General features: G+C 44.2%; 1 protein-coding gene across 3 annotated transcripts in view; it reads left to right on the forward strand.

Moving 5' to 3' along the window:
* Nucleotides 1–24,188, forward strand: part of TSNAX (translin associated factor X) — a 394,977-nt gene that overhangs the window by 191,425 nt on the left and 179,364 nt on the right. For 2 of the 3 annotated variants that reach the window (XM_064487870.1, XM_064487871.1), the window contains 3 exons: nt 5,203–5,257; nt 10,877–10,979; nt 22,242–22,430. In XM_064487870.1, the coding sequence (XP_064343940.1) occupies nt 5,203–5,257; nt 10,877–10,979; nt 22,242–22,430 (347 nt within the window). Of the gene's footprint in view, nt 1–5,202; nt 5,258–10,876; nt 10,980–22,241; nt 22,431–24,188 lie in introns of those variants that run through there. The other variant, XR_010381833.1, reaches the window with a different exon arrangement.

Consider the following 24,188-nt stretch of genomic DNA (forward strand, 5'->3'; position numbering starts at 1 on the left):
CAACAGGGCTGACTCTGGCACAAAGTCATCTGAAGTTCCAAGTCCTGTGGGACATTGTGTCATCTGAGCGGGTATCCTCTGCCTTCCAACCATCCTCCCACGGCTCAGAACATTGTGAAATTTCTCAGTTGGGCTTGTCTTCAGACTGCAGCTGATGTCCCCTCTTTTTTGTTGATCAAAGTATTATTTATATGCAGTAAAATCTACCAGTTTCAGGTGTAAGCTCGGAGAATCTTAGTCACTGGATGCAGTCTTGTAACTGCCGCCAAAATCGAGATCTAGAAGATAGGCCCCCCCTCCCCCCGCCGACAGCGCTTCCCTGGGCTCTGTGTGAGTTTCCCGGCGCTGCTGTAACAAAGCCCCGCAGACCGGGCGGCTTACGGATCAGTAATTCATTTTCTCATGGTCTGGAGGCTGGAAGTCCGAGATCAGGGTGTCCCCAGGGTTGGTTCCTCCTGAGGGCTGTGAGGGAACCATCCACTCCAGGCCTCTCTCCTTGGCTCGTAGACAGTGTTTTCTCCCTGTGTCTCTCCACATCATCTTCCCTGTGTGTGCGTCTGTCTCTGTGTCCAAATTTCCCCTTTTCAGAAGGACCCCAGTCATGTTGGACTAGGGCCCACCCTAGTGACCTCACTTTGACTTGATTGCCTCTGTAAAACTCTGTTTCCAGTAAGATCCCATTCTGAGGACATCAACATAATGAGTTGGGGTTGTAGGGGGATACAGTCAACCCTCAACAGACCCCTTTGCCTTCAGTTTCCTCTCAGTGCTGCCAGCGCCAGGCTCAGCCCCCCCGATATGCTTTCTCTGCAGCCCATTTTTGTCGATAGCCTCAGCTTCCCTAAGGCTTCATTTGTTGAGGGTGAATTTTGGTCATTTGATTGAAACACCCGTTTGTAAGTAAAGAATGACGTCCGCTTACAAGTAACGACATTGACTGTACTAGAATGCAGCGCCACTCTAAAATAGAATTTTAAAAACCAGCCTGGGCGATGATGGCATATTTCAGATAAGTGCACATCTTCTGGGAGAGGTAGTGTAGTTTAGTAGTTAGGAGAACAGACAGCTAGACTTTCTGGGTTATCGTTTACCCTCTGACCAGCTGACTAACCCTGGGAAAGCTACTTAAATCTCTCTTTGAGTTGTCTTGTCTGAAAATGGAGACATAACAGTATGTACTTCGCAGAGTTTGAGAATTTAGAACATGAATCTATGTAAGGAATCCAGGGAAGAGTGCCTGGTACACAGTAAGTACTTAATAAATATTTGACACTCTTATTCCTAGCGTGGCTGCGTTGAATGAAGCTCCTCATTGGAGTAAATTAGGTCTGGTCTGTTTGTTAAAACATTATCTGCTGATTTGTGGAGACAACATGTGTTTCCAGGGTACGGTGTAATTTGATCTGAGAGGACAGCTTTATTTGTCATTAACAATATGCAAGCTTAAGAGAAACATGGGGGTTCCTTTTAATTATTGAAGTACATCTAACTCTTGTTTATAAACATTTAGCTCATCTAATTGGGTCGTTTTCAATTTGTGTTCCTGCTCTGGGGATCATGGTTTAGGGACCCCTGGGTGATGGTGGTAGCAGTCAGTGGGATGACATTTGTACCCTGGGCTAGACCTCCCAAATCAGTCAGTACAGATTGCCTGTGATCTATGATCTATCGTTCTCTGTAAAATTTCATTTCCAAGAGCGCTACTACTAAAAATAGCTTGAAAACCACTAGCAAATTCTATAGATCATTCAGTCTTCCACCCCTCATTGCTTCCATTCTCTGTACACCCCAGGATGCCACTAATGTTAATATTAGCCTGAGCAAAACGTAATTAGGAAGGTAAATCTACTGCAAAAAGTAATATTGCATAAATTAAAAAAATTAAGTATAAATCAAATCAAATATAAAACAATGCATTTAATTATCTGCATCACTGCCTCCCTGCTGTAACATGGATATTTGAGTGGAGACTAATTTCCTTCCCGGGATAGGGCCCGCTCTGAGCCAGGACCAATGAATTGCGTCAACCCCTGGAAGGACAGTGCTTGACCCGTTGGGTGTTAGCTAAAGGTGCTACCATTTTGGTCAGCTAAATTCTGTATTATTTGTTAATGCATGAACTGGTCTTTGCGTGCAGCTGGGAAAGGCTATTTGTAAGATACTAGTAAATGCTCATAATTTTGTGGTGAACCATTTATTGAAAAGTTATTAGTTGAATGGGCTCCCATGAGCCTGGCAAAGGAAGTGCGTTTGTGCCCAAGAAGGGTTTTAAGTTTGGAGAGCAGACATCAGCAGCACAAAACTGGTGCATCTTCTAGAATCGGAGGCAGAACCAGTTCAGGCCCCTCTCTGGCATCCTCTCCATTTCCCTCCGCAAGAGCTCACACAGCTTGGTCTGATCCCTGCTCTCCGGGGGAGCCTGCCTCTCAGACTGACCTCCCTTCCAAAGACCAAGCTCCATCCGGCCAGCGTCTAGAATTCTCTAGTGGGGGACTTCCACATCGAGGACACTGATTTTTGTCACACTGTGGCTCCTGAATTCAGAAAAATCCACTGCCCTCTGCGTCGCTGTTTGTCAACTGTGATCTCCTCCACCCGGGCTGACCTCAGCGCCTCTGGGACACCCTTCTCTGATACATGGAGATCTCAAGTGGGGATGTCCGTGTTTAGAACGTACTTGCACCAGCTTCACGGCATTTGCATTGGAAACGAACTTGCTTGTGCTCAGAAATCCCAGATCGGTGGAGGTGATAACATTCAAGGCCAGTTCTTAAAGTTGGAGAATGGGCTACAATCAGCAAATTGGCAGCCTGGCTCTGACGCTCTGCAGCCCCTGTGATGGGAGTTTTTCCCAACTCCTTCCTCCCCAGCCCACCCACACAGACTCCAGAAAACCCGACCTTCCCCTTTTGCAGCTCACTAGTTTTCTCAGTGACCGCTTCTCATCTAGTACCTCTAACTGTTTCGTTTTTGTTTTTGAGGAGGGCTTCCATCTACCAGCTTTGAGGTGTTGAAGGCAAGACCCTCTTTTGTCCATCATGCTCCAAGCTCCAACTCTCAGGCTGCCCAGTAGAAAAGGGAAGAGTTAATGAGTTTGTGAATGAATGAATGAATGAATGCAAAGTTCTAGATCAGATGCTCTCAGTGCTTTTCCACATCAGCATCGTTAAAGGACCCCCTCCTTCCTCTCCTTGCTGACGTCTGTCACTGTGCAGGCCCTTAGACGTCACAATTTTCACTGAAGGTGCCTGCCTGGTTTGTCACATTCAGTGTTTTGTCTTCCAGGTCACCTCTCCCGGTCCTGCCCAATTAATTTTTCAGGAAAAAAAAAGCCATCTCTTTCCTATCCCTCTCCTGCTCAGAAATGGGATGATTTCCCACACTCTGCGGGATGAAACTCAGAGCCCCTCAGCTAGGCATTTAGTACTGATGATGGCTTGTCCTTTATATTCCTTCAAAAACTAATTTGAATTGCAAAAATCCCAAACATATTGAAAAACATCATAGGTGCTCATTTACCTACCATGGAGATTGAACAGGTATCGGCATTTCCCCCCATTTATTTTCCTAATAAATAAATAAACAAGCATCACCAATGCAGGTAGAACTCCCATTCCTGTCCCCCACATCCCTTTCCCTCCTTCAGTACAAACAGTCATTCCCCTGTGTACCTTTATCTCTCAGAATCCACCCATGTGAACCATTTGGCCATTTGGGTTCTTCACCCTGAAATTTCACTTCCTCCTTTTTTCTTTGACTCCCGATTTACTTTCCACCTTTTCCAGGGAGCTTTCCCAACAATCCCCTGGTTTCTAAATTGCTACATGCAAGTTATTTTCCTATGGCCCACTTGGGGACAATATTCCATCTGTGACAGTTTTAATGTAGCAGTTGGATCCTAGCGATGGGTTTCTATTCCCCGTAGAGTAATTTTTTTCATCTGGCTTCATATCATAGTTGATTGTCTGTGTCTACTCCATTAGGTAACAAAGTGGGAAATAAGAGTGAGTCATTTTCATTCATTCATTCATTCTGCAGATATTGGCTGAGTGCCCTCCTTTAAGCACCAGGAATTGCTTTAAGTACTGAGGATTCAGGAGTGGACACAGGAGGATACGGGCTGTTGCTACAACTGTGGAGTTTATATTCCAACTGGGGGAAGAGAACTTACATGAATGAATGTGTCAAGGTACACAGTGCTAAGGAGAAAAAAGCAGGGAGCCCTAAAGAGTAAGGGAATTCCATTTTAGGTAGTTTATATATGTGTGTGTGTATCTTCTCCAGGCTGCTCCTCCCTGCTAAATTCATCAGGTGCGTGGAACATGGTGGTTGAATTGCACAGTAAACCCAAGTAGATAATATTGGACTACCTGCTTGTGAAATGCTACCCTGTGGAGACCACCCTTCTTGGGAGGTAGTTGTAGGAATGTAATTTTAATCCTCTGCTCCTGGGAGCACGTATGGGTTGTTCCTTTGCCTATCAGCAGATGTGCACAGTGGAAATGATAACAGATTTTAATACCAGCCTAAGGAGGGTGTAATTTGGGAGGGAAAAATTGACTTCCTAGTAATTTACTGACCAGGGTTCTTGGACTCTTTAATCAATAGAAATTGACAAGAAGCCAGATGAGAAATTCAGGCAAGGTTTCATTGGGACTCATGCTGCAGCGCCAGGGTGGAAAAACAAGGAACAGTTTCCCTTGCTCCCTCCCTGAGGGGCAGTGAGCTGGTCCCGTGAGTGGGGGAGGGTAGGGGTGGATCCAGGGGTGAGGCCAGAGGGGTGTCTTAGGTGGTCTGCCCATCCCCTTGATGGTGCTCTGTGCAGGGATCATGCCCAGTCCCCTGCTTCTGCTTCTGACATCTCAGAAGTAGCAGCTGGGCCTTTGGTCTTTTGCATCTTCTTGTTCATAATTTGCCCCAGCTGCACAGGTACGCAGTTATTTTTCAGTCCCTTATAGTTCCTTTGCATTCTGTTGCTCGAGGAGATGTTTGTCCAGGTGCAAGCACTGCAGGTCCCAGGTCCCAGCCTGACTCGGTAACATATTAATTCCACAGTCAGATGGAGCCAATATGGCAGTGTCTTTCCCACGGTTCTTCAGCCGCTGGGCTGATGGGAGGGTCATGGTTCCGTGGTGTTCCTGCATGTGGTACTGTTGAACTGTGATACCCAGGAGACCAATGTCCTCTTTCTAATTCTTCTAGCCTCCAGGAAGGGATAAAATCCCTCAACTTGTCACTTAAAGAAATCACTGCTAAGGTAAGTACCTTTATATGCCCTCTTCCTAAAGAAGCCTCTGAAATTTCTTTTGACTTAATTTCTTGTCTAGCTCACAGGACACCTGGGCTCGGGAAGACACAGAGACTTGGTAAAGCCATTCTGCCAGCCAAGCAATGAGCCAAGAGAGCCAGGGCTGAGGGCTGTCCCCAAGGTGGAGGTCCTGACATGTGGTTCCCCCAGGGATTGGCTGGGCTGTCCTTTGCTTCAGAAGGAGCCGCTGTGCTGGAAAATGGGAAACGATTGACGCTGTGCACAAATGCCTTTGCTTCAAAAGGCTTTCAGGATGGGAGTAATCTGAGAAGTTAATTATGTTTCCTTCCTGGAGGGAAGGATTTAGATTTTTCACAAACATATGGAAATGGTATAGGAGGTGATTGTTTTCCATTTTTGAAAGTTTTTAAGTTGACCGTGGAATCATATTGCCTGTTGCCTGGGTGCACATAGCCAATTCCCTTAGTCAGTGTTGTGGTTAGTTAGGATAACCACAGTTTACAAAACAAAACCCTTCTCCACAGAGATAGTTACCCCTCACCGAGTTATTGACAAAGTGTGAAGGAGGATCAATTACCCTGCGAATGATTACTGGATGTTTGGCAGAGAACTGAGTATAAATCTTTAATTATTTGTGTTCGGTCTGGGAACCAGGGTGGTTATAAGATGGTTGAAATGTGAAAAGAATAGGTTTCTGTGCAGAGAGCCAAGCAGACAAGAGTCCACTGGTCTAGGAACCTTTCCTTGTTCTCAGTGTGGGGGGTTCTTGCAGACCACCCCAGCTGAGCCGAGGCTGTGGGTGTGTCCACAGTTCCTCTGGCCCTTTTCCCGGTTTTTGTGTCTACTTTATTTCTGAAAACAGCATTAAATGATTTTGCTAAAAATCACACAGCAGCAGTTTGATGGGCTGTCCTGCCCTGCGTGGAATGTGAGCTTCCTGTCTGTCCATTAGACGGCACTGGGACCCCGGACCCTGGAGTGCTTGAAGCCCGCTCTGCCTTTCCAGAGACATTCACCCAGGGAAGAAGGGCAGGATGAGGACTTGCATCTGCGGGCAGAGCTCTATCTCAGGCTCCCATGCTGAGCGGGGCTGAGACCTTCGGCCCCTGCCCAGCTGCTGGTCAAGGACGACTGACTCGCTTTACCAGTTTTGTGATGTGAAGCAGGAGGGGATGTTAGAGAGCTGACCTGAATTTCTGCCTTTTAAGTGACTGGTGATGTCACTCACTGGCATTCATGGCCTCTCAGTGTCTGCTACTGTGATCTCTGCGTGGAACCCCTGGGAGGGTGAGGGGAGGTCAAAGCTTCCTGGATGGGGGATGTGGTAGATGTAGCCTCCTGTATCTCCTACTGTAAATTGTGCCATTTATCAGGTGCATTCTAATTTCTTTTATTTGTTTAAATTTTTTTTAATTGAAGTACTGTCAGTTACAATGTGTCAATTTCTGGTGCACAGCACAATGTCCCAGTCATGCATGTACATACATGTATTCATTTTCATATTCTTTATTTTTAATCCTTTTTAATTGCAGTATAGTTGGTTTGTAACATTGTGTTAATTTCTGGTGTACAGCATAGTGGTTCAGTTATACATATGTATATTCCTTTTCATGTTCTTTTCCATTATAGGTTACTACAAGGTACTGAATATAGTTCCCTGTGCTCTACAGAAGGAACTTGGTGTTTATCTATTTTATTTATATTTGTTAGTATCTGCCAATCTTGAACTCCCAAGTTATCCCTCAACCCCTACTCCCCCTACTGTAACCATAAGTTTATTACCTATGTCTGTGAGTCTGTTTCTGTTTTGTAATAAGTTCCTTTGTGTCATTAGGTTCCACATATAAGTGGTATCACATGCTATTTTTCTTTCTCTGCCTGGCTGACTTCACTTAGTATGACAATCTCCAGGTCCATCCACGTTGCCGCAAATGAAGTGCGTCTTAATTTCTATAGAGAATGAAAATGTGGAAGGACTCTTGGGCTTGGGTTTCTTGAGCGTGAGACCATGCTGTGTGTGTAACATGAGTGAGTCTGTATCCCAGCAGTGAGGATGCAGGTGTGCACGCTACATAACACAGGTGGTGTTTTTCTGTGCCTGTTTTATATTGTGTACACACACGTACACATGTGCACATGACACTGGGATTTGTTGATACTCTGCAGCTACTGTCATTGGCCCAAATGCCAAAGGTGGCTTCTTGGTTTGCATACCTTCCCTAACGCATTTACAAAAACCTTCTAATTCCCTGGATTTTCCGTAAGATTAAGGAATTCATGCTGAAGATTTTAAAGTGTAAATGCAAAAGCTCCATTTGATAATGAGTTCCTCAGGGTCCAATTTTATTTGGAAATAAAGAAGAGATGCAGATTTTCTGGGGCACGCGTGTGTCTGTCTATATAAGGGAGTGTCTGCGTGCACATACATGAATGTGTGTGTGTATGGGGGGGCATAGATCAGTCTACAGAGAGTTAAAACTGTTCAGTCACACAAAACACACAACCTTTTCTCCACTTTTCTCGACTGACTGCTGACCTTGAGTAGAAGCTGCAGCTTTAGCACAGTTTTGTTTTTTTCAGTGTATTCTATACATAGACCTGTATTTTCTCAATTTCTCCCTTAAAGAGAGATGGCACCTTCCTTCCACTCATCATGTATTTTTTTGGACTCTTACGGGTTACCCAAACCAAAGGTAATTAAGGGATAAAGGAGATGGAAGGAAGAGTTGGAAATAAATGGGGCATCCGGAGGTTGGTACGTATTAGATTACGTCCAGCAGTGCTTGTGAGAACGTACATTGCAATTTAATAAGAAGATTTAGAAAGGTTGCTTCATATTAACGGTGACAGCTGAGAAGAGAAAGATAAATATCGTGTGATATCACTTATATGTGGAATCTAAGAAAATGATACAACTAAACTTATTTACGAAATAGAAAGGGACTCACAGACGTAGAAAACAGACTTATGGTTCCCAAAGGGGAGTACAGTGTGGGGAGGGATAAACTTGGAGTTTGGGATTAACAGATACATACTCCTATATATAAAATAGATAAACAACAAGGTCCTACTGTATAGCACAGGGAACTGTATTCAATATCTTATGATAACCTATAATGGAAAAGAATCTAAAAAAGAATGCATACATGTACATATACACATAACTGAATCATTTTGCTGCACACCTGAAACATTGTAAATCAACTGTACTTCAATAAAAAAAATAAAACTGAAAAAAGTCACAGCTTTCTCACAAAAGAGAAACTGACCCAATTATCATTAAGAGAGACTGTTAGTGAAAGTCAGAAATACTGGCTGTCCCTTGGATGAGACAGAATTATGGCTGGTGTTACGGAGTTAACAGACTTGTCCTCAGACTTCCGACGACATTCTTAGACGGATGGAAGGGGTGGTACCAGTCCGTGGAGCCCACCTGAAACTTACTGCTGGGGGAGGGCGTTCGGAGTACCTTCCTTCTCAGTCCCAGTCCTGACATCCTGACAGATCTCAGGACCGTTGAGAGTGTGTCTCGGAATTAGTCACTTTGCACGATGGGTGCGCAGCTCTGCTGTTGCAAGTCTGGGTAGACCACACTGCCGTCTTCATCCTGAAAGTGAGTTTTATAAAGACATTTCAGAAATTGCAGCTACTTAATGGCAAAGAACAGGTTGGGAGAGGTCTGCTTTGATTCTAAAAACAAACTCAATTTCAGAGATAAAAACATGTCAAGTTGATGGAATCAAGCTAAATCTGGAAACTGCTGGGGAAACCAAATCTTATACTTTCTCTGAGCTCTGTGAACCCCCCTGGGTTAATTTCAGTTTTTGAACAGAATCTTAGATTTTTAACAAGAAAAGATGGATGCTTCTAGGTAACATCTTTTGTGGATCACCCCAAAATGTCTCCACATGCATGTTCATTGTTCTCATGCTTTTTCAACTGGAAATTTTTTTAGGTAGCTCATTAATCTGAGTGTTTTTGCTTTAAACAAAGAAAAAAATATTTTCAATATTTTCGCTCCAAACAAATACAAAATGACCTAAGACGTCTAGAAAAAGAAACAGAGATTTAAGTTTTGCTGTTGTGAAACAAAGAAAGTTATAGGACATGTTGGGAGTCTCCTGGAAAAATAAATGATAAAATCTACAAACTTCACTAAGGTCTACTGGTCTATTTTTCAAATCTGACTTGTCAGCAATATCTGCCCTCAAGTTTTTTTTCTTATTCTTTTTTCTACATTTTTTTTCTTTCTTTCTTTCTTTTTTAAAGCCCTGTATTTTATCCTTTTTTTGTGGTGGGGGGAGGGGAGGTAATTAGGTTTATTTATTTATTATTATTATTATTAATGGAGGTACTGGGGTTTGAACCCAGGACCATGTGCATGCTAAGCACACACTCTGCCACTGAGCTGTAACCTCCCTTCACTCTCAAGTTTTATTAGACAGCATTGACCAGTAATGCTCTGCCCTTGATCTCACCCTTCTTTGCTGCCTACTCTGTGCCAGACACGGAATGAAATCCCCACTTTCCTAGAGCTTGTGTTCTAGCGGAGAGAGACAGTAGGAAAATGAAGGAATAAAAACAAATAGTGTGTCAGCTGGAGAGGAAGGCAAGGTAAAGGTGGAAGGGGCCGGAGGGCTGAGGGGAGTGCTGTTTTTCTGTAGGTAAAGTCAAGGTCTTCATTCTCAGAGCAGAGCCCTGAGGGGTGTGAGTACACTGAGCCAGCAGAGATGAGAGCATTTTGAGAGTATTTCAGAAGGGTGAAGTAAGGGTGCAAGATGGGACAGAGTGCTGAAGTTATTGTAGTTTGCGATTGCCCTCTGTTGTGCGAGTGTAATGGAGTCCCGATAAATCGGGAGATGAGGTGTTGGGGAAAGGAATAATGACTTTATTCGGAAAGCTGGCAGATCAAGAAGATGGGGGACTAATGTCCCGGAGAACCATCTTCCGCAAGTCAGAATTCAGGCTCCTTTTCTACTAAAAAGGGGAGGGGGTGTGGTTGGTTGTTGCAAACTTCTTGGTGTCGGAATCCTTTGTTCTTGCAGCTGTCCGCGTGGGTCAGGTCATGGTGTCCCTGTGAACCTCCCACAAGACAAATGTTATTCTTTGTTCTGCAACTTTTTATCTTTATATGAATGGAAAAGAGTTATACTCTTAAAAGTCAGGGCCTTGAGAATGGGCTATTTCAGGCTCTAGGCAAGGTTCTTATACAAAAGGTGCAGAACCAGCATGACTCAGTACAGGAGACAGAGCACAGGGTGACAGCCAAAGGAACAGGTCTAATATGGAGTCAGATTTGTTCTTCCCTGTCACATGGCTCATCTCAGTTTTGTGTTCAGGTGTGTGAAAGGTGCAGGACCTATGCTTGGACTGTGTCAGCGCCTGCTTTACTTAGTCCTTCTTTCTTTCGTTCCCTCCTTCCTTCCCTCCGTTCCTTCTTTCCCTCCTTCCTTAATGCCTTGCTTGCTTTTCCAGAACTCTCTTGCAGTCATTCGTTACCACCCTGCTGCATTACTTATAAACCCAGGAATCTCTGACCTGGTGCTCTGTTGCCCACCGACTTCCACCTGAGTAAGTGATGACACGTGCCTGTCTCTCTCCCTCCAGGTGTGTATGAGCGAGAGACTCTGCAGCACTCTGAGGAAGAAGCTTAACGACATTGAAATCCAAATGCCGGCGTTGCTGGAAGCCAAAATGCTTGCCATAGCAGGTACCTGGAAACAGAGGGGACAGGGAGGTGGTTGGAGTGGAATGATGACAACCACCACATCCATGTCTTGTCCTTGGTTAACATTCTGCCTGTAGCTTCTGTCATACTTGACAGCTCAAAGCCTTTCTGGGGAGTTTTGCTGTAACCCACAGCATAGATGGGCAGCATGGTTTCCTTGTAAGGGATGGATAGCACTCTTCAAAATACATATGCGTGCATAATACAAAATATGTTATTTGTGTAGGTACCATATTTTGGACTTCCAGTTCCTGTTTCTTTTAAGAGTTTAGAGACTAGATGTACTTTGCCATGTAATTCAGGCTGATGTTTCTATGTTACGTATCTGTAGATGCTCAGTGAGGGTTATTGGATGTGATCAGCCCCTTCCTATGGGGGAAAGAATGAAAACAGGAGACAAACTGACGTACTTGGTGTAACAGTCTCATCACAGACCGCAAATTTTTGGAGGCTTCTCAGTGGATCACTATCCTTCCTTAATCTGGTAGTTCTTAAAGGATATATTTTCCATTAATTAGTAGGTGGAAAATATGAGTCTTTGAAAATAGTGTCTTATCCTATCATTTGAATAGTACTTTTGAACATTCTTCTGCATTTGTTATCTTATTTTATTCTTATTCTGTATTCTATTCTATTCCATTCTGTTTTATTTTATTCTATCTTATTCCTTATTTTATTTTATTTTATTTTGTTTTATTTTCACATCAGCTCTATTAGGTAGGTGAGCGAGAGACTGAGCTCAAGGAACAGATGGGGAGATTGAGGGCCCGGGGTATGTCCTTTGGTTACGTTCACTCAACTGGCTAAGTGGTGCTAGACCAGGGACTACAGTCCAGGTGGGATACGTGGATTTTTAACCCAGTTAGGTAATGACATCCTCCAGGTAGTCTGAGTTTTATAGGTTGAGTGAATCCACAGCTCATCAGTGTCAGAAGAATCATAAAAATTTAATGAAAAGGTATAATAATTACATGTGTGGGTTTTAAATGGCATTTTAAGAAGGGATACAATAATTGGCAGCTTCTGCCCTTCAGACCGTTAAACAACTAACGTTGGCAGCTAACGAGCAATTTGGTTCCTGGCGCAGTCACACGTGTTACTTACAACCCGTGGAACACTGCGACGTGAATGTAGGGCTTGGCTCTTAACAGCTTCACGTGCCATTTAGTTGGAATTATGGCCCCATTTGCTAGGAGGAAAAAAAGAAGATTGAACACAATCTTGCTTCTGAGTTAGGGTTTTTGTCTTTCTTAATCAATCTGTCTTGCCCAGGGATACAGGTGGATGTGTCTCTGTTAAGCCCAAGGGAGGAGATGTATCATTCAGGCAGCAGAGAAACCCTGCCTCTCATGTGAATCATCCCTTTTTAGAATCCCAGGGAAAATTCTTAAGGTGGTATATTGCATATGGGGCCCGGGTTTTCTGTTTAGTTCTTAGATTGGCTGGGAAATCAGTGGGGCCTAATCAGATGACAGAGCACCTGAATTAATGGGGATGGGAACTCACCTGCCAACCCCCTATTTCCTGATCACTCTTCTTTTTTTTTTTTTCAAATGGAGGTACTGAGGATTGAACCCAGGACCTTACGCATGCTAGGCATGCGCTCTGCCACTGAGCTGTACCCTCCCCTTCCTGATGACTCTGGAGCCCCTTGGTGAACGGACCTTTTGGTCAGCGGGCGCTCCTCCTCCTGGTCATCCTTACTTCACATCTTCTGCGCCTAATGCGATTTGCGTTTTCTCTCGAGCTAGACTCCTTAGCAGGGAGGGGCTGCGGCCGGAAAAGGCACTTCCCTTAGGATCCTCACGGGACTATTTTATTGCCTTCAGAGTGGCAACCCTCACTCCATTAGACAGAAGCCACAACAAACCTCTCCAAGAGAGGCCTTTCTCTCACTGGGGCTCTCTGTGAGGACGCTGGGCCAACGCCCATGAGATGCTGAGAAGCCCTATTGAATGGAGAGGCTCTTAAGGGGTGCCCTTAGGTTCTCAGAGGGCCTTTTGTCTGTCTGAACATTTCTAAGATTCCGTCTTAGCGCTCCCATTCTGAATTTCATCTTTGGACTGAGGCCTTTTTTTTCGTCCCTTGAGAGGCTGCTAGTTAAGAAAACTTATTTTATTTATTTAATTCATTTTTTTATTGAAGTCTAGTCAGTTTACAATGTTGTGTCAGTTTCTGGCGTACAGCACACTGCTTCGGTCATACGTGAACATACATATGTGCGTTTTCATATTCTTTTTCACCGCGAGCGACTACAAGTTCCCTGCACTATACGGTATAAACTTGTTTATCCGTTTTGTATATACCAGTCAGTATCTGCAAATCTCGAACTCCCAATGAGGGCTTTTCTTAATTTGAGAATCACTGGCTCCCTGCAGAGACGGGGGACGAGAAATAGTTTTATTTTCAAGCCCAGCAAGTCCAAGCTCCTTTCTATTTACCAGTATGTTCTTTAGCTCATCTCTCTTTTCTTGCACTTTGTCACAGGCAGTGATCAGAAGCACTGGCTGGCACGCCTGTATTCTGCCTGGAAACCTCCTTGCCTGCTTAATTAGCTTCATCAGGAACTCTTTTCTGTGTTACCTCATTGGTAATGTCATCAGACTTTCTGTCACTATATGCCAGGGCTCCCGTTTCCTCCAGCTTCCGATAATGCTTTTCTTCCTTTCCTTTCAGCCTTCACTGAGACCCGTTAGCCTTCCGCCCGCCACCTGGTCCCCAAGTCAGTGCCTCCGACTTTAGGGATTTGTTACAGCAGCACTCCACTTCCAGACGCCAAAATCTGTTCTTGTTACTGATCGCTGTGGAATAAACCACTTCGAGACTCAGTGACTTAAAACATCCCCAGTCATTTATTTTGCTCGTGAATCTGCAGTTAGGGCTGGGCAGGGCAGGGCAGGGGCAGCTGTGGGGGAGCTCATGACTAGCAGGTTGGTCTGTCTGTCTGTCGGTTCCTGTCCACGTGAGCCTCGCGATAGCCAGCTTGGCTTCCTTACAACATGGCTGCTAGGTTCTAAGAGGGAGTGTCCCAAGAGACAGGGCATGGAAGATTCTTATTTCTTAAAGCCTGGACTTAGAAACTGGCAGGAGTCTCTTTTAGTAAGTGATACGTTACCCCAAATCTTAGTAACTTGAAACAACAAATGTTTATTATAGCGCACAGTTTCTGGAAGTTAGGAACCCAGAAGCAGCTTAGCTGGGCGATTCTAGCTCAGGATCTCTAGGAGGTGCTGCGAGATGTGGGGCCTGAAGGCATCATGGGGCCTGAAAAATCTGCTTCCAGATTTTTCTGGCTGTCGGTGGAAGGGCTCGGTAGCCATGTGGGCCAGGCCATGGGTGGCTCAGACCATGGTGGCTGATGCCCCCCAGAGCAGGTGATCTGAGAGTGAAGGCAAAGAAGACTGAAGATCCCAGGTTTGTCGGGCCTTCATTTCCAAAGGCTCCCAGTCACCTCTGCCTTGGTGACCAGGAACGCATCCTAAGTGCAGCTCACACTCAGTGAAAGGGAAAACAGTTTCCACCCCAAAGGAGGAGGATTAAAGAACCTGATGGGCACATTTTTAAAAACCATCCCAGCTGCTGTTTTATTTTATTGCTCGAGCAGTCCTGGGGCCCTGACTCAAGGGAAAGGGACACAGGGGACAAGTGGGAGGTGTGCCAAGAGTTTGGGGGCCGTGTTTTACAATGTGCCACAGCGACCTAGGAGCCTGTAGGGTTCTGCAAACTAACGATGGGGGCAGAAAGTTTTTCAGGGACAGAGAGTGGCATCAGGCACCTACTAAGCACCAGGCCTGGCTCTCGGTCCTGAGGGTGCAGCTGCGGACAGGACACCATCCCTCCTTTTGTGGTAGTTGTGGAATAGAATGGATATGCCTGGCCTGTTTGTGGAGGAGAGCACGGTTCTGTCTGGGGAGGAAGGGTCGTCTAGATTGATGCTGGTATAGGATCCGTGTTGTGGTAGGAAGAGGCTTGTTATCCTTGGTTAGGACCGGATGTCCAGGGCTCTGTTCTGCAGGCTAAGGATGAAAGCATTGGGGAGCTGTTATAATTTATTTTTAAGCAAAGCAAAGGCATGACCAAAGCCAGACTTGAGGAAGCTCAGTCAGGCGGTGGGTACATGGTGGGGTAGAGGCGGGAATGTCTGGGGACTGGGACTCACTGACTTTAAGATCCTGGCATTAAAAAAGGAAGAAAAGATCACTCATGCATGGAATCTTAAAAAGAAAAGAAAGAAGATACTATGAACTCATCTACAAAACAGAAACAGACTCGCAGACACAGTAAACAACCTTATGGATACCAGGGGAAAGGCGGTGGGGAGGGATAGATTTGGGAGTTTGAGATTTGCAAATAGTAAGTACTATATATAATAATAGATAAAAAACAAATTTCTTCTGTAGAGCACAGGGAACTGTATTCAATATCTTGTAGTAACTTACAATGAAAAAGTCTACGAAAATGAATATATATGTATATATACACATACACGACTGGGACATGATGCTGTACACCAGAAATTGACACATTGTAACTGACTATATACTTCAATAAAAAAAAGAAGAAGAAAAAAGAAGAAAAGAAGGTTAGCATTTGAAATCTTCTACAGGTGCTTAGAAGATCTAGGTGGTATTTATCTAGCCAGCTGAATGTGGTATTCTAAAAACTAGGAAAAATAACCTAGAAAGCCCATCACTTCTTTCCAAGTATAAGTCATCGAGATAAGAACACAGATGATGGTGACACATCGGAAGCGATGGTCCTCCAGCTTTGTTCTGTAACGTACACAGTGGATTCTCCAAGTAACTACCAGTCCACTTCGCCACTGCTCAGGCTTTCAAATACTCCAGGGACCCTAGATTTCTCCCTTGTCTTCATCAGCCTACACAAATCTTGACTCAACTGTATCTTACTCATCTCTTTTCTTGCCCTTCTCTATTTCTGCCTTAACTCTTGTGATGTTTGGCAGAGAATGGCTCAGTTGAAAGCACTCAAGCATCTTTTATCACCAGAAGGAGACCCCCAGCTCTGTGCACAGTGGCATAGAATGAGGAGCTGACTGGGGGCCTCCACATCTCTCAGTTCTTGAGACCAGAGGCCATACTGTGTAGCAGATGGAAGCTTTGGCTATGGGATCTGAGAGGTCTGTGTTCAAGTCCGGCTTCATCATTACCTGGCTGGGTGACTTTGGGCAAATTATTTAATCTTTGGAAATCTTGTTTTTTTCCCATCTGTAAAATGAGTGTAATAGCAACACTATTACATTAGTGTGCTGTAAGAATTAAGTGAGGTCGTGAATTAGGATAATATGGTGCATTATTATACTGATAAATGAATAATCAATATACAAATGAGAGCTCCTTGCATAGAATGAGCTAGCAATTGGCAGCCATGCACCTGAGTGGGAGGAGGTGTGGCCGGGAGGTGAGCCCTTGACCGGCTGTCACTCCCTGCTGCGGGTTCCTGGCTCGTGTACCTGTAGCAGAGGGCTGTGGTGGCATCTACACCCCTTATCACAAAGTGGCTTTGGCCCCAAATGCCTGTGCAGCCCCCTGCCTGCTGTGCTAGGCTGGGCTACTTGTTGACGGTGAAGATTCGTTTGTCCGTTTGGTTTTCAGCACTGATACTAAAAGCGTGGAGCCCTGCGGTGTCCCCTCCCCAGGCCGGGTGCTAACCTGAGCCCTGCAGGTCTGGTCACTGTCACGGCTGGGTCCTGCCTGGTAAGCTGAGCCCAGGAGATGAGCATCTGCCCGGGGACTGGAGCAGGTGCGGTCTAGCTGCCCACTTCAGGCCCCTTTCCCCTGGGCCTCACCGAGGTTTTTCTGGGTGGAGGTTGAGAGGCCTCTTTCCTCAAGAGGCAGCCCCAGGCCCACCTTGTTGAGTGGCCGCCTGGAAAGGAAGTGAGAGCGAAGATCCCCCCAGGTGCCCGGACAAGGGCTCCTTGCCTCTCTGCTGCCCTCACTGACAGCTTCGCCCTCCGCCCCAGGATGGGCGGGTTGGGCGGGGGCTGCTGGGGACAGAGCTCGGGGACAGAGCTCGGGGACCGGCTTAGTGTCCTCTAGAGAGTGTGGTGGGTGTGGCTGCCCCAGGCTCAGTGGTTAAGATCTCACCATCAGAAGCAGGGGCCTCTCTCGCCTAGAACTGTGCTGCACCCTTTGACCTCCAGTGATGAAGGCTCGTGGCTGGAGCTTAGCCTGGGTCCCCCCTCTGCCCGCCTTTCGTAGCCGTGGCCTCTTCAACCCGCCCCTGGTTCCCAGAAGCAGGAGACTTTTAAGTGGCGGGAACCCACGCCTGTGACTCAGCAACAAGCATCCTTCCTGCCTGCCGTCGGCCTCGCGCCGTGGACTCCGGGTCCGCAGTGTAGCTGAGACACGGTCCGGGCCGGGGCTCAGGCTCCTGGAACTGGGCTGTGCCTCCTTCCGAGCTCTGTAACCGCCTAGTGTCCCATCTTCACTTTGCGCGTGTCTGACCTTTGCCTGCCCCTAGCCAGCATCAAGGCCCTCTGCTGCCTGCCTCTGAAACTTTCCAGTGTTGACGTGACGCATGCCCTCCTGGTTCCAGCCCTGCCCTGCTGGAGTCATCCACCTTTATTGATCTGGTCCCTCTGTTGAGTCATTTTGCTGTTTTTTTTTTTTTTTTTCCCTTGGGCTTTGCCTAATGTCTGGTACTCAGGAGACAGTAAGAATAATTGTTTTTTAAAAAACGAGCCCTCATTTGTTGATTTCTGGTCCTCAGAATCTGTTATATCCGTATTTCATGTGAGTTTCCTCTCAGTTTGTGGCGTATTTTCTTTCCCACCTGCCTCCTATTAACAGTTCAAATAATCATTTACTCTTTTTTTAATTGAAGTATGTTGATTTACAATGTTGTGTTAGGTTTTGGTGTACAGCATAGTGATTCAGTTGTACATATATATACACACATATTCTTTTTCGTACTTTTCCATTATAGGCTATTACAGTATATTGAATATAGTTCCCTGTGCTGCATAGTAGGATCTTTTTGTTTATCTGTTTTATATATAGCAGTTAATATCTGCTAATCCTAAACTCCTAATTTATCCCTTCCCCTCCTTCCCCTTTGGTAACCATAAGTTTGTTTTCTATGTCTGTGAGTCTGTCTCTGTTTCGTAAATAAGTTCATTTGTGTCATTTTTTTAGATTCCACATGTAAGTGATATCATATGGTATTTGTCTTTCTCTGTCTGACTTACTTCGCTTAGTATGATGATCTCCAGGTTCATCCATGTTGCTGCAGATGGCATTATTTCATTCTTTTCTATGGCTGAACAGTATTCCACTGTGTGTGTGTGTGTGTGCACGCACGCGCGCGTATCTGTGTATCTATCTATCTATCTCACATCTTCTTTACCGAGTCATCTGTGAATGGACATTTAGGTTGCTTCCGTGTCTTTGCTATTGTAAATAGTGCTGCTATGAACACTGGGGTGCAGGTATCTTTTTAAATGAGAGTTTTCTCCAGATGTATGCCCAGGAGTGAGATTGCCCAGGAGTGAGATTGCTGGATCATATGGTAAGTCTATCTTAGTTTTTTAAGGAATCTCAGTACTGTTTTCCATGGTGGCTGCACCAGTTTACATTCCCACAAACAGTGTAGGAGGGTTCCCTTTTCTCCACACCCTCTCCAGCATTTATTGTTTGTAGACTTTTGAACGATGGCCATTCTGACTGGTGTGAGGTGATATCTCGCTGTAGTTTTGATTTGCATTTCTCTGCTAATTAGCTATATTGAACATCTTTTCATGTGCCTATTGGCCATCTGTACATCATCTTTGGAGAAATGTCTGCTTAGGTCTTCTGCTCATGTTTTGAAATTATTTATTCTTAAACAGCATGTCAAGATATTCCAAGCCAGTTTTTCTTTTTTAAAATATGGTTCTATCTGATTTGACTCTTCCTTTATAGAGAATAACAATTATCTACACTTAACACACATGTATTAGAGACAAATGTGTCTAAATAGCAGCCTGAAATCTTCTTTCTTAGTTTATGATTTGGAGGGAACTGAGAAGTTTCTTAGAAATGAACTAGATTTTCCTAGATAAGTACAAAATACTTCCTTCTCTCTCAGAAATTTCACGGCTTAGATCAATGGCTGGGGGAGCTAAGAAGCTCAGTAAAGATGTTTTTTCAAAGATGATGTTTATCCAGGGTGGAAATAAAGACCCACCAGATGAGAAGGAAAGGGTATTGTTCAGACTGACTAAAGCAAGGGGCTCTACCACCATCATCTGTGCTTTGGCGGTGGCTCCAAGGCAGGCAGAGGAGAGGGAGACTTGGTGAGGGGGGAAAGGAAGGTTCCAGGTGTGACTGGAGGCTGTTGGCCGGGAGAAGCCGGACGTAGGTGCCTGGAGCATCCTATGTGATTGCCTAAGGAGCATATCTGGCTTTCTCTGGTTGGTCCTAAGTTGGGTGTAGGGACGCAAATTAGAGAAGTGGTCAGTTCTTAATCAGGTCCTGGCTATTTTGGGTGAATTGTTACAGAAGTTATTGTTTTGCTTCCTGGAAGGATCTGGCGTCCTGCCAGAGAAGAGAAGCAGGACTTTGTTATTTGGGCTTTATTTTGGTTATATTCAACACTGGCTTTATTTCTCTTTCCTTCATAAAGAAGTAGGGCCCAAATTCGGGTGGGTGGAAGAGGGTAATTTTAGGAGGGTTGTCACAAAGGGGAAGAAGGTCTGTGGCCCAGCGAGGATGGTGTGTGTGCTCTCCCCCCAGGGAGAAAGTCGTGGTGAGGCCTGGGGGCTGATGGGGTGAAACCGCCCATCTGAGTGTGAGATCCGCCCCCAGCCTCCCTGGTGCTCCCTCCCTTTATGGGTGATTTGTGGCCACGTTTTGGCCAAGTCCCTTATTGAGCTGTATTTGGTAGGACAAGCACCTAACCTGAAGTTGGAAAAACCAAGTTCAAGTTCACTACTCTTACGTGAGATCTTTGAACTCCAAAGCCTCATGACCTGGGGAAGGCCACCCTCTGGGTCTCAGTTTCTTCCACTGGAGACCAAGGACAGTCATGTCCTGGATTAATGGGAAGCCTAAGTGAGATGTCATGCACCGAGAGCTCTGTGATCTATAAAATCAGACTCTCAAGTACTGACCTCAAAAATGAGCTCCAGATACTGGGAGGTTGAGGAGGGTCAGTAATTAAATTCAGAGATGTCGAGGATGTCGTTAGAAGGAGCGGGACGGGTAAGGTCAGTTTTGGCTTTGGCATACACCTAGGGGTTGGTTTTTTTTTCTTTATCTAGAGATATTTTTTTTAACATTTTTTATTGATTTATAATCATTTTATAATGTTGTGTCAAATTCCAGTGTAGAGCACAATTTTTCAGTTATACATGGACATATATATATTCATTGTCACATTTTTTTCTCTGTGAGCTACCATAAGATCTTGTGTATATTTCCCTGTGCTGTACAGTATAATCTTGTTTATCTATTCTGCAATTTTGAAATCCCGTCTATCCCTTCCCACCCCCCGCCCCCTTGGCAACCACAAGTTTGTATTCTATGTCTGTGAGTCTGTTTCTATTTTGTATTTATGCTTTGTTTGTTTGTTTGTTTTTAGATTCCATATATGAGCGATCTCATATGGTATTTTTCTTTCTCTTTCTGGCTAACTTCATTTAGAATGACATTCTCCAGGAGCATCCATGTTGCTGCAAATGGCATTATGTTGTCAGTTTTTATGGCTGAGTAGTATTCCGTTGTATAAATATATACCACATCTTTATCCAGTCATCTGTTGATGGATGTTTAGGCTGTCTCCATGTCTTGGCTATTGTAAATAGTGCTGCTATGAACAATGGGGTGCAGGTGTCATCCTGAAGTAGGGTTCCTTCTGGATATAAGCCCAGGAGTGGGATTCCTGGGTCATATGGTAAGTCTATTCCTAGTCTTTTGAGGAATCTCCATACTGTTTTCCACAGTGGCTGCACCAACCTGCATTCCCACCAGCAGTGTAGGAGGGTTCCCTTTTCTCCACGGCCTCTCCAGCATTTGTCATTTGTGGATTTTTGAATGATAGCCATTCTGACTGGTGTGAGGCGATACCTCATTGTAGTTTTGATTTGCATATCTAGAAGTTTTTAATGGTGTTATTTGTAGAATAAAATGTTTTGACAGGTGCTTCAAAAGACCCACGTGAAGGCCCAAGCGTGGCTCCCTTGGTGCATAGCAGGCGGGCACGTGTGCTGCTGGATGGAAAGGCGGATGTTCATCCGTACACAGATCCTCCTTTAATTTCCTGGGGAAGTTTTACAGTGATTTTCTGCGTAGAGGTTTTGCATGAGTTTCTTTAAATTTACCCTAAATATTTTGAGTTTTAAAATGTCTTGTACATGGAATTTTTTAAAAAGTCATCTTCCCATTGTTTGCTGCTCATATTTGGAAATACGACTGATTTTTTTTAAACTTTTTTTTATTGAGTTATAGTCATTTTACAATGTTGTGTCAAAGTCCAGTGTAGAGCACAATTTTTCAGTTACACAATGAATATGTGTATGTTCATGTATAACGACTGAATTTTGTATGTTGACCTTGTAGCCTGTAATCCTTCTAAATTAAATGTACCATCTATGTTGCTCAGAGCTTTCTAGAATTTCATGTCTATTCTTGCAGACTTCTATAATGCAGGTGTTAGCACGATCATATTTTATTAGAAGTTTGCACTGAAATTCCATATGCTAATTTCTTTGCTCAAGATCATGCAGTTTGAGTAATGGGGGATTAGGATTTGAACTGAGGTCTTTTTTTGGGGGGGGGTTCTTTCAACACTTTATTTTTTTATTTTTATTTTTTAAAAATTTTATTTTATTGAGTTACAGTCTGGTTCCAAGGCCCAGTCTCTTTCCACCCTTCTATAATATTTCACCTCTTTGACATTTGGATATTTGAATGGAGCGATATCATTTGGCTTCCCTGGGTTTCATTGGGACATTTTTGTGTCATTATGCTTCCCAAGGATGTGGATTAGCCAGTGGAACCCCTAAAACAGAACACAACAAGAATAAGGTGAGAGAGAGATGTACGAGAGTTAAAGAGACTTACAGCTTGAGGACAGTGTTTTTCCCGATTCCTCCACGGAAGACTGTTCATGCAGCTGGTTGCAGTTGCCAAGCTCAGCCCCCTGTATCCACACAGTCAGTGCATTTAGCTGTTGCTGAACCTTTCCCGTGTAGGGGTGCTGTAACGCTTGTTTTCCCCCCTTCTCCCCGGCGATGTGCTGCAGGAAACCATTTCTGTACGGCTAAGGAGCTCACGGAGGAGATCAGATCCTTAACATCTGAGAGGGAAGGGCTGGAGGGACTTCTCCACAAGCTGTCGGTGCTGAGTTCAAGGAACGTCAAAAAGTTGGGAAATGTTGAAGAAGATTACAACAGACTGAGAAGAGAACTGGACCACGGGAGAACTGCCTATGGTAAGTCATCCCAGCGGTCTCCCGGTGAAACATTTATGATATTTACGGTACTGTGTGTCGGGCCGGATGTTCTGTGCTTCGTGTGAACGTCACTGCCAAAGGGTGTCCTGGAGCCACACGGCACATTCCCGGGAGGATATTTTGGCAGGAGCCTTGGCAAATGGGGCGGAATTTCTTGTCAGCTTTTGTTTTGCTATCACATGTGATGGCTTTTCATGTGCTGTTTCTTTCCCCCTCCTCTACCCTGGATTTGCTAATGGCCTTGCGATTACTTAGAGCAATCTCCCCCTTGGCACAGGTCTTGAGAATTTTCTCTGTTGGACAATTATCTTCCCTTTGCTCCTTGGCTCAGCCTTCTGGCTTGCACCATCACAGACAAAAGCAGGCTGACTCTGGGAAAAAACTAAGACCATTAAGTTGCTGTTCTATGTGTGGGCTTTTCTGAGAGCTGCTTTCCCCAGGAAGAATGAGGTAGAAGATGCCAGTGGTGCCTCAGCCAAAGTATTGGCTCATGGGAGGAGTTAAATGGTTTTGCTCTTTTCCTGTCCAGTTGTTAAGAGCCAGTGGGGTCACCTTGAGGTTTCACTTTGGGGGACAATCTCAGAAGATGCCTGTTTAATCCAAATGGATAAAGCAAAACCCTATTTCTTTCTTTCTTTTTCTTTTTTTTTTTTTTTTACCTAATTTCAGAACTTTTTATAAATCCATAGCAATGAAAATAACAGTAATTGCTTGAGGATTAGGAATCTAGGATAATGGAACAGAATGCGTGATTTTGGAATAGATCAATACATGTAACATCAATTCATATTTCACGGATGCAACAAGGCAATTTAATATGGAAAGGATATTGTTTCAATAAATCTGGCCAGCATGGTTCAATATCAGTATGTCTTAAATGACCATAGTCTTTTGTGTTGCACCCCATAGAAAAATGTAACTTGAAAACCTAGTTCTTAAAAAACATAGTAAAGAATTTCTGATGATTCAATTTCTAATATGCAGAATGAAATCTTAAGAAACAAATTCAGATTTAAAATACATGAGATTCTGCCACCTGTTTCCTCACCAGTAAAATGAGAAGAATATTATCCACATCATGGGCTGGTTAAGTGGTATGGATTAAGGGAGGTAACTTTCAAAGATCCTGAGATACGTGTGTGTGCGCGCGCGTGCGCTTGTGCGTACACGCGTCGTCGTACTTTCCCTGGGAACTAGAGGTTGTTAGAAGTCAAAGGTCATACATGGTAAATCATGGGCCCTAAATAAATGTTTACTAGGAAGATGAAAGACATCTGCACTAATAAAGTTCTGTACTTACGAAGTATGCTTCCTTAAAAAAGAAATACGACAAGAATGGGGATATTAGGTAGCCAGATTTGAAATAGGGCTATTTGAAAATACTCCACAAATTGAAGTACATGAAGATGAGTGTTGAAAACCAAATAAACAGGAAATCAACTTGTAGAAGTCGGTGTGTCATTTTCACTGTGAATCTATTTTGTTTTGACGGCTTAGTCAGTTGTGCAGGGAGAGGTGTCTTTACAGAGTGATTTGAATGACAGATGGGATGGTCAGCTGTTAACTGTGTCTTCTTTTTTTTCCTTCCAGCCACATCTTTTTTTTTTTATTATTTTATTTATTTATTTAAACTTTTTTTTATTGAGTTATAGTCATTCTACAATGTTGTGTCAAATTCCAGTGTAGAGCACAATTTTTCAGTTATACATGAACATACATACATTCATGGTCACATTC

This window comes from Camelus dromedarius, chromosome 8, assembly GCF_036321535.1.
Source record: "Camelus dromedarius isolate mCamDro1 chromosome 8, mCamDro1.pat, whole genome shotgun sequence".
NCBI lineage: Eukaryota > Metazoa > Chordata > Mammalia > Artiodactyla > Camelidae > Camelus > Camelus dromedarius.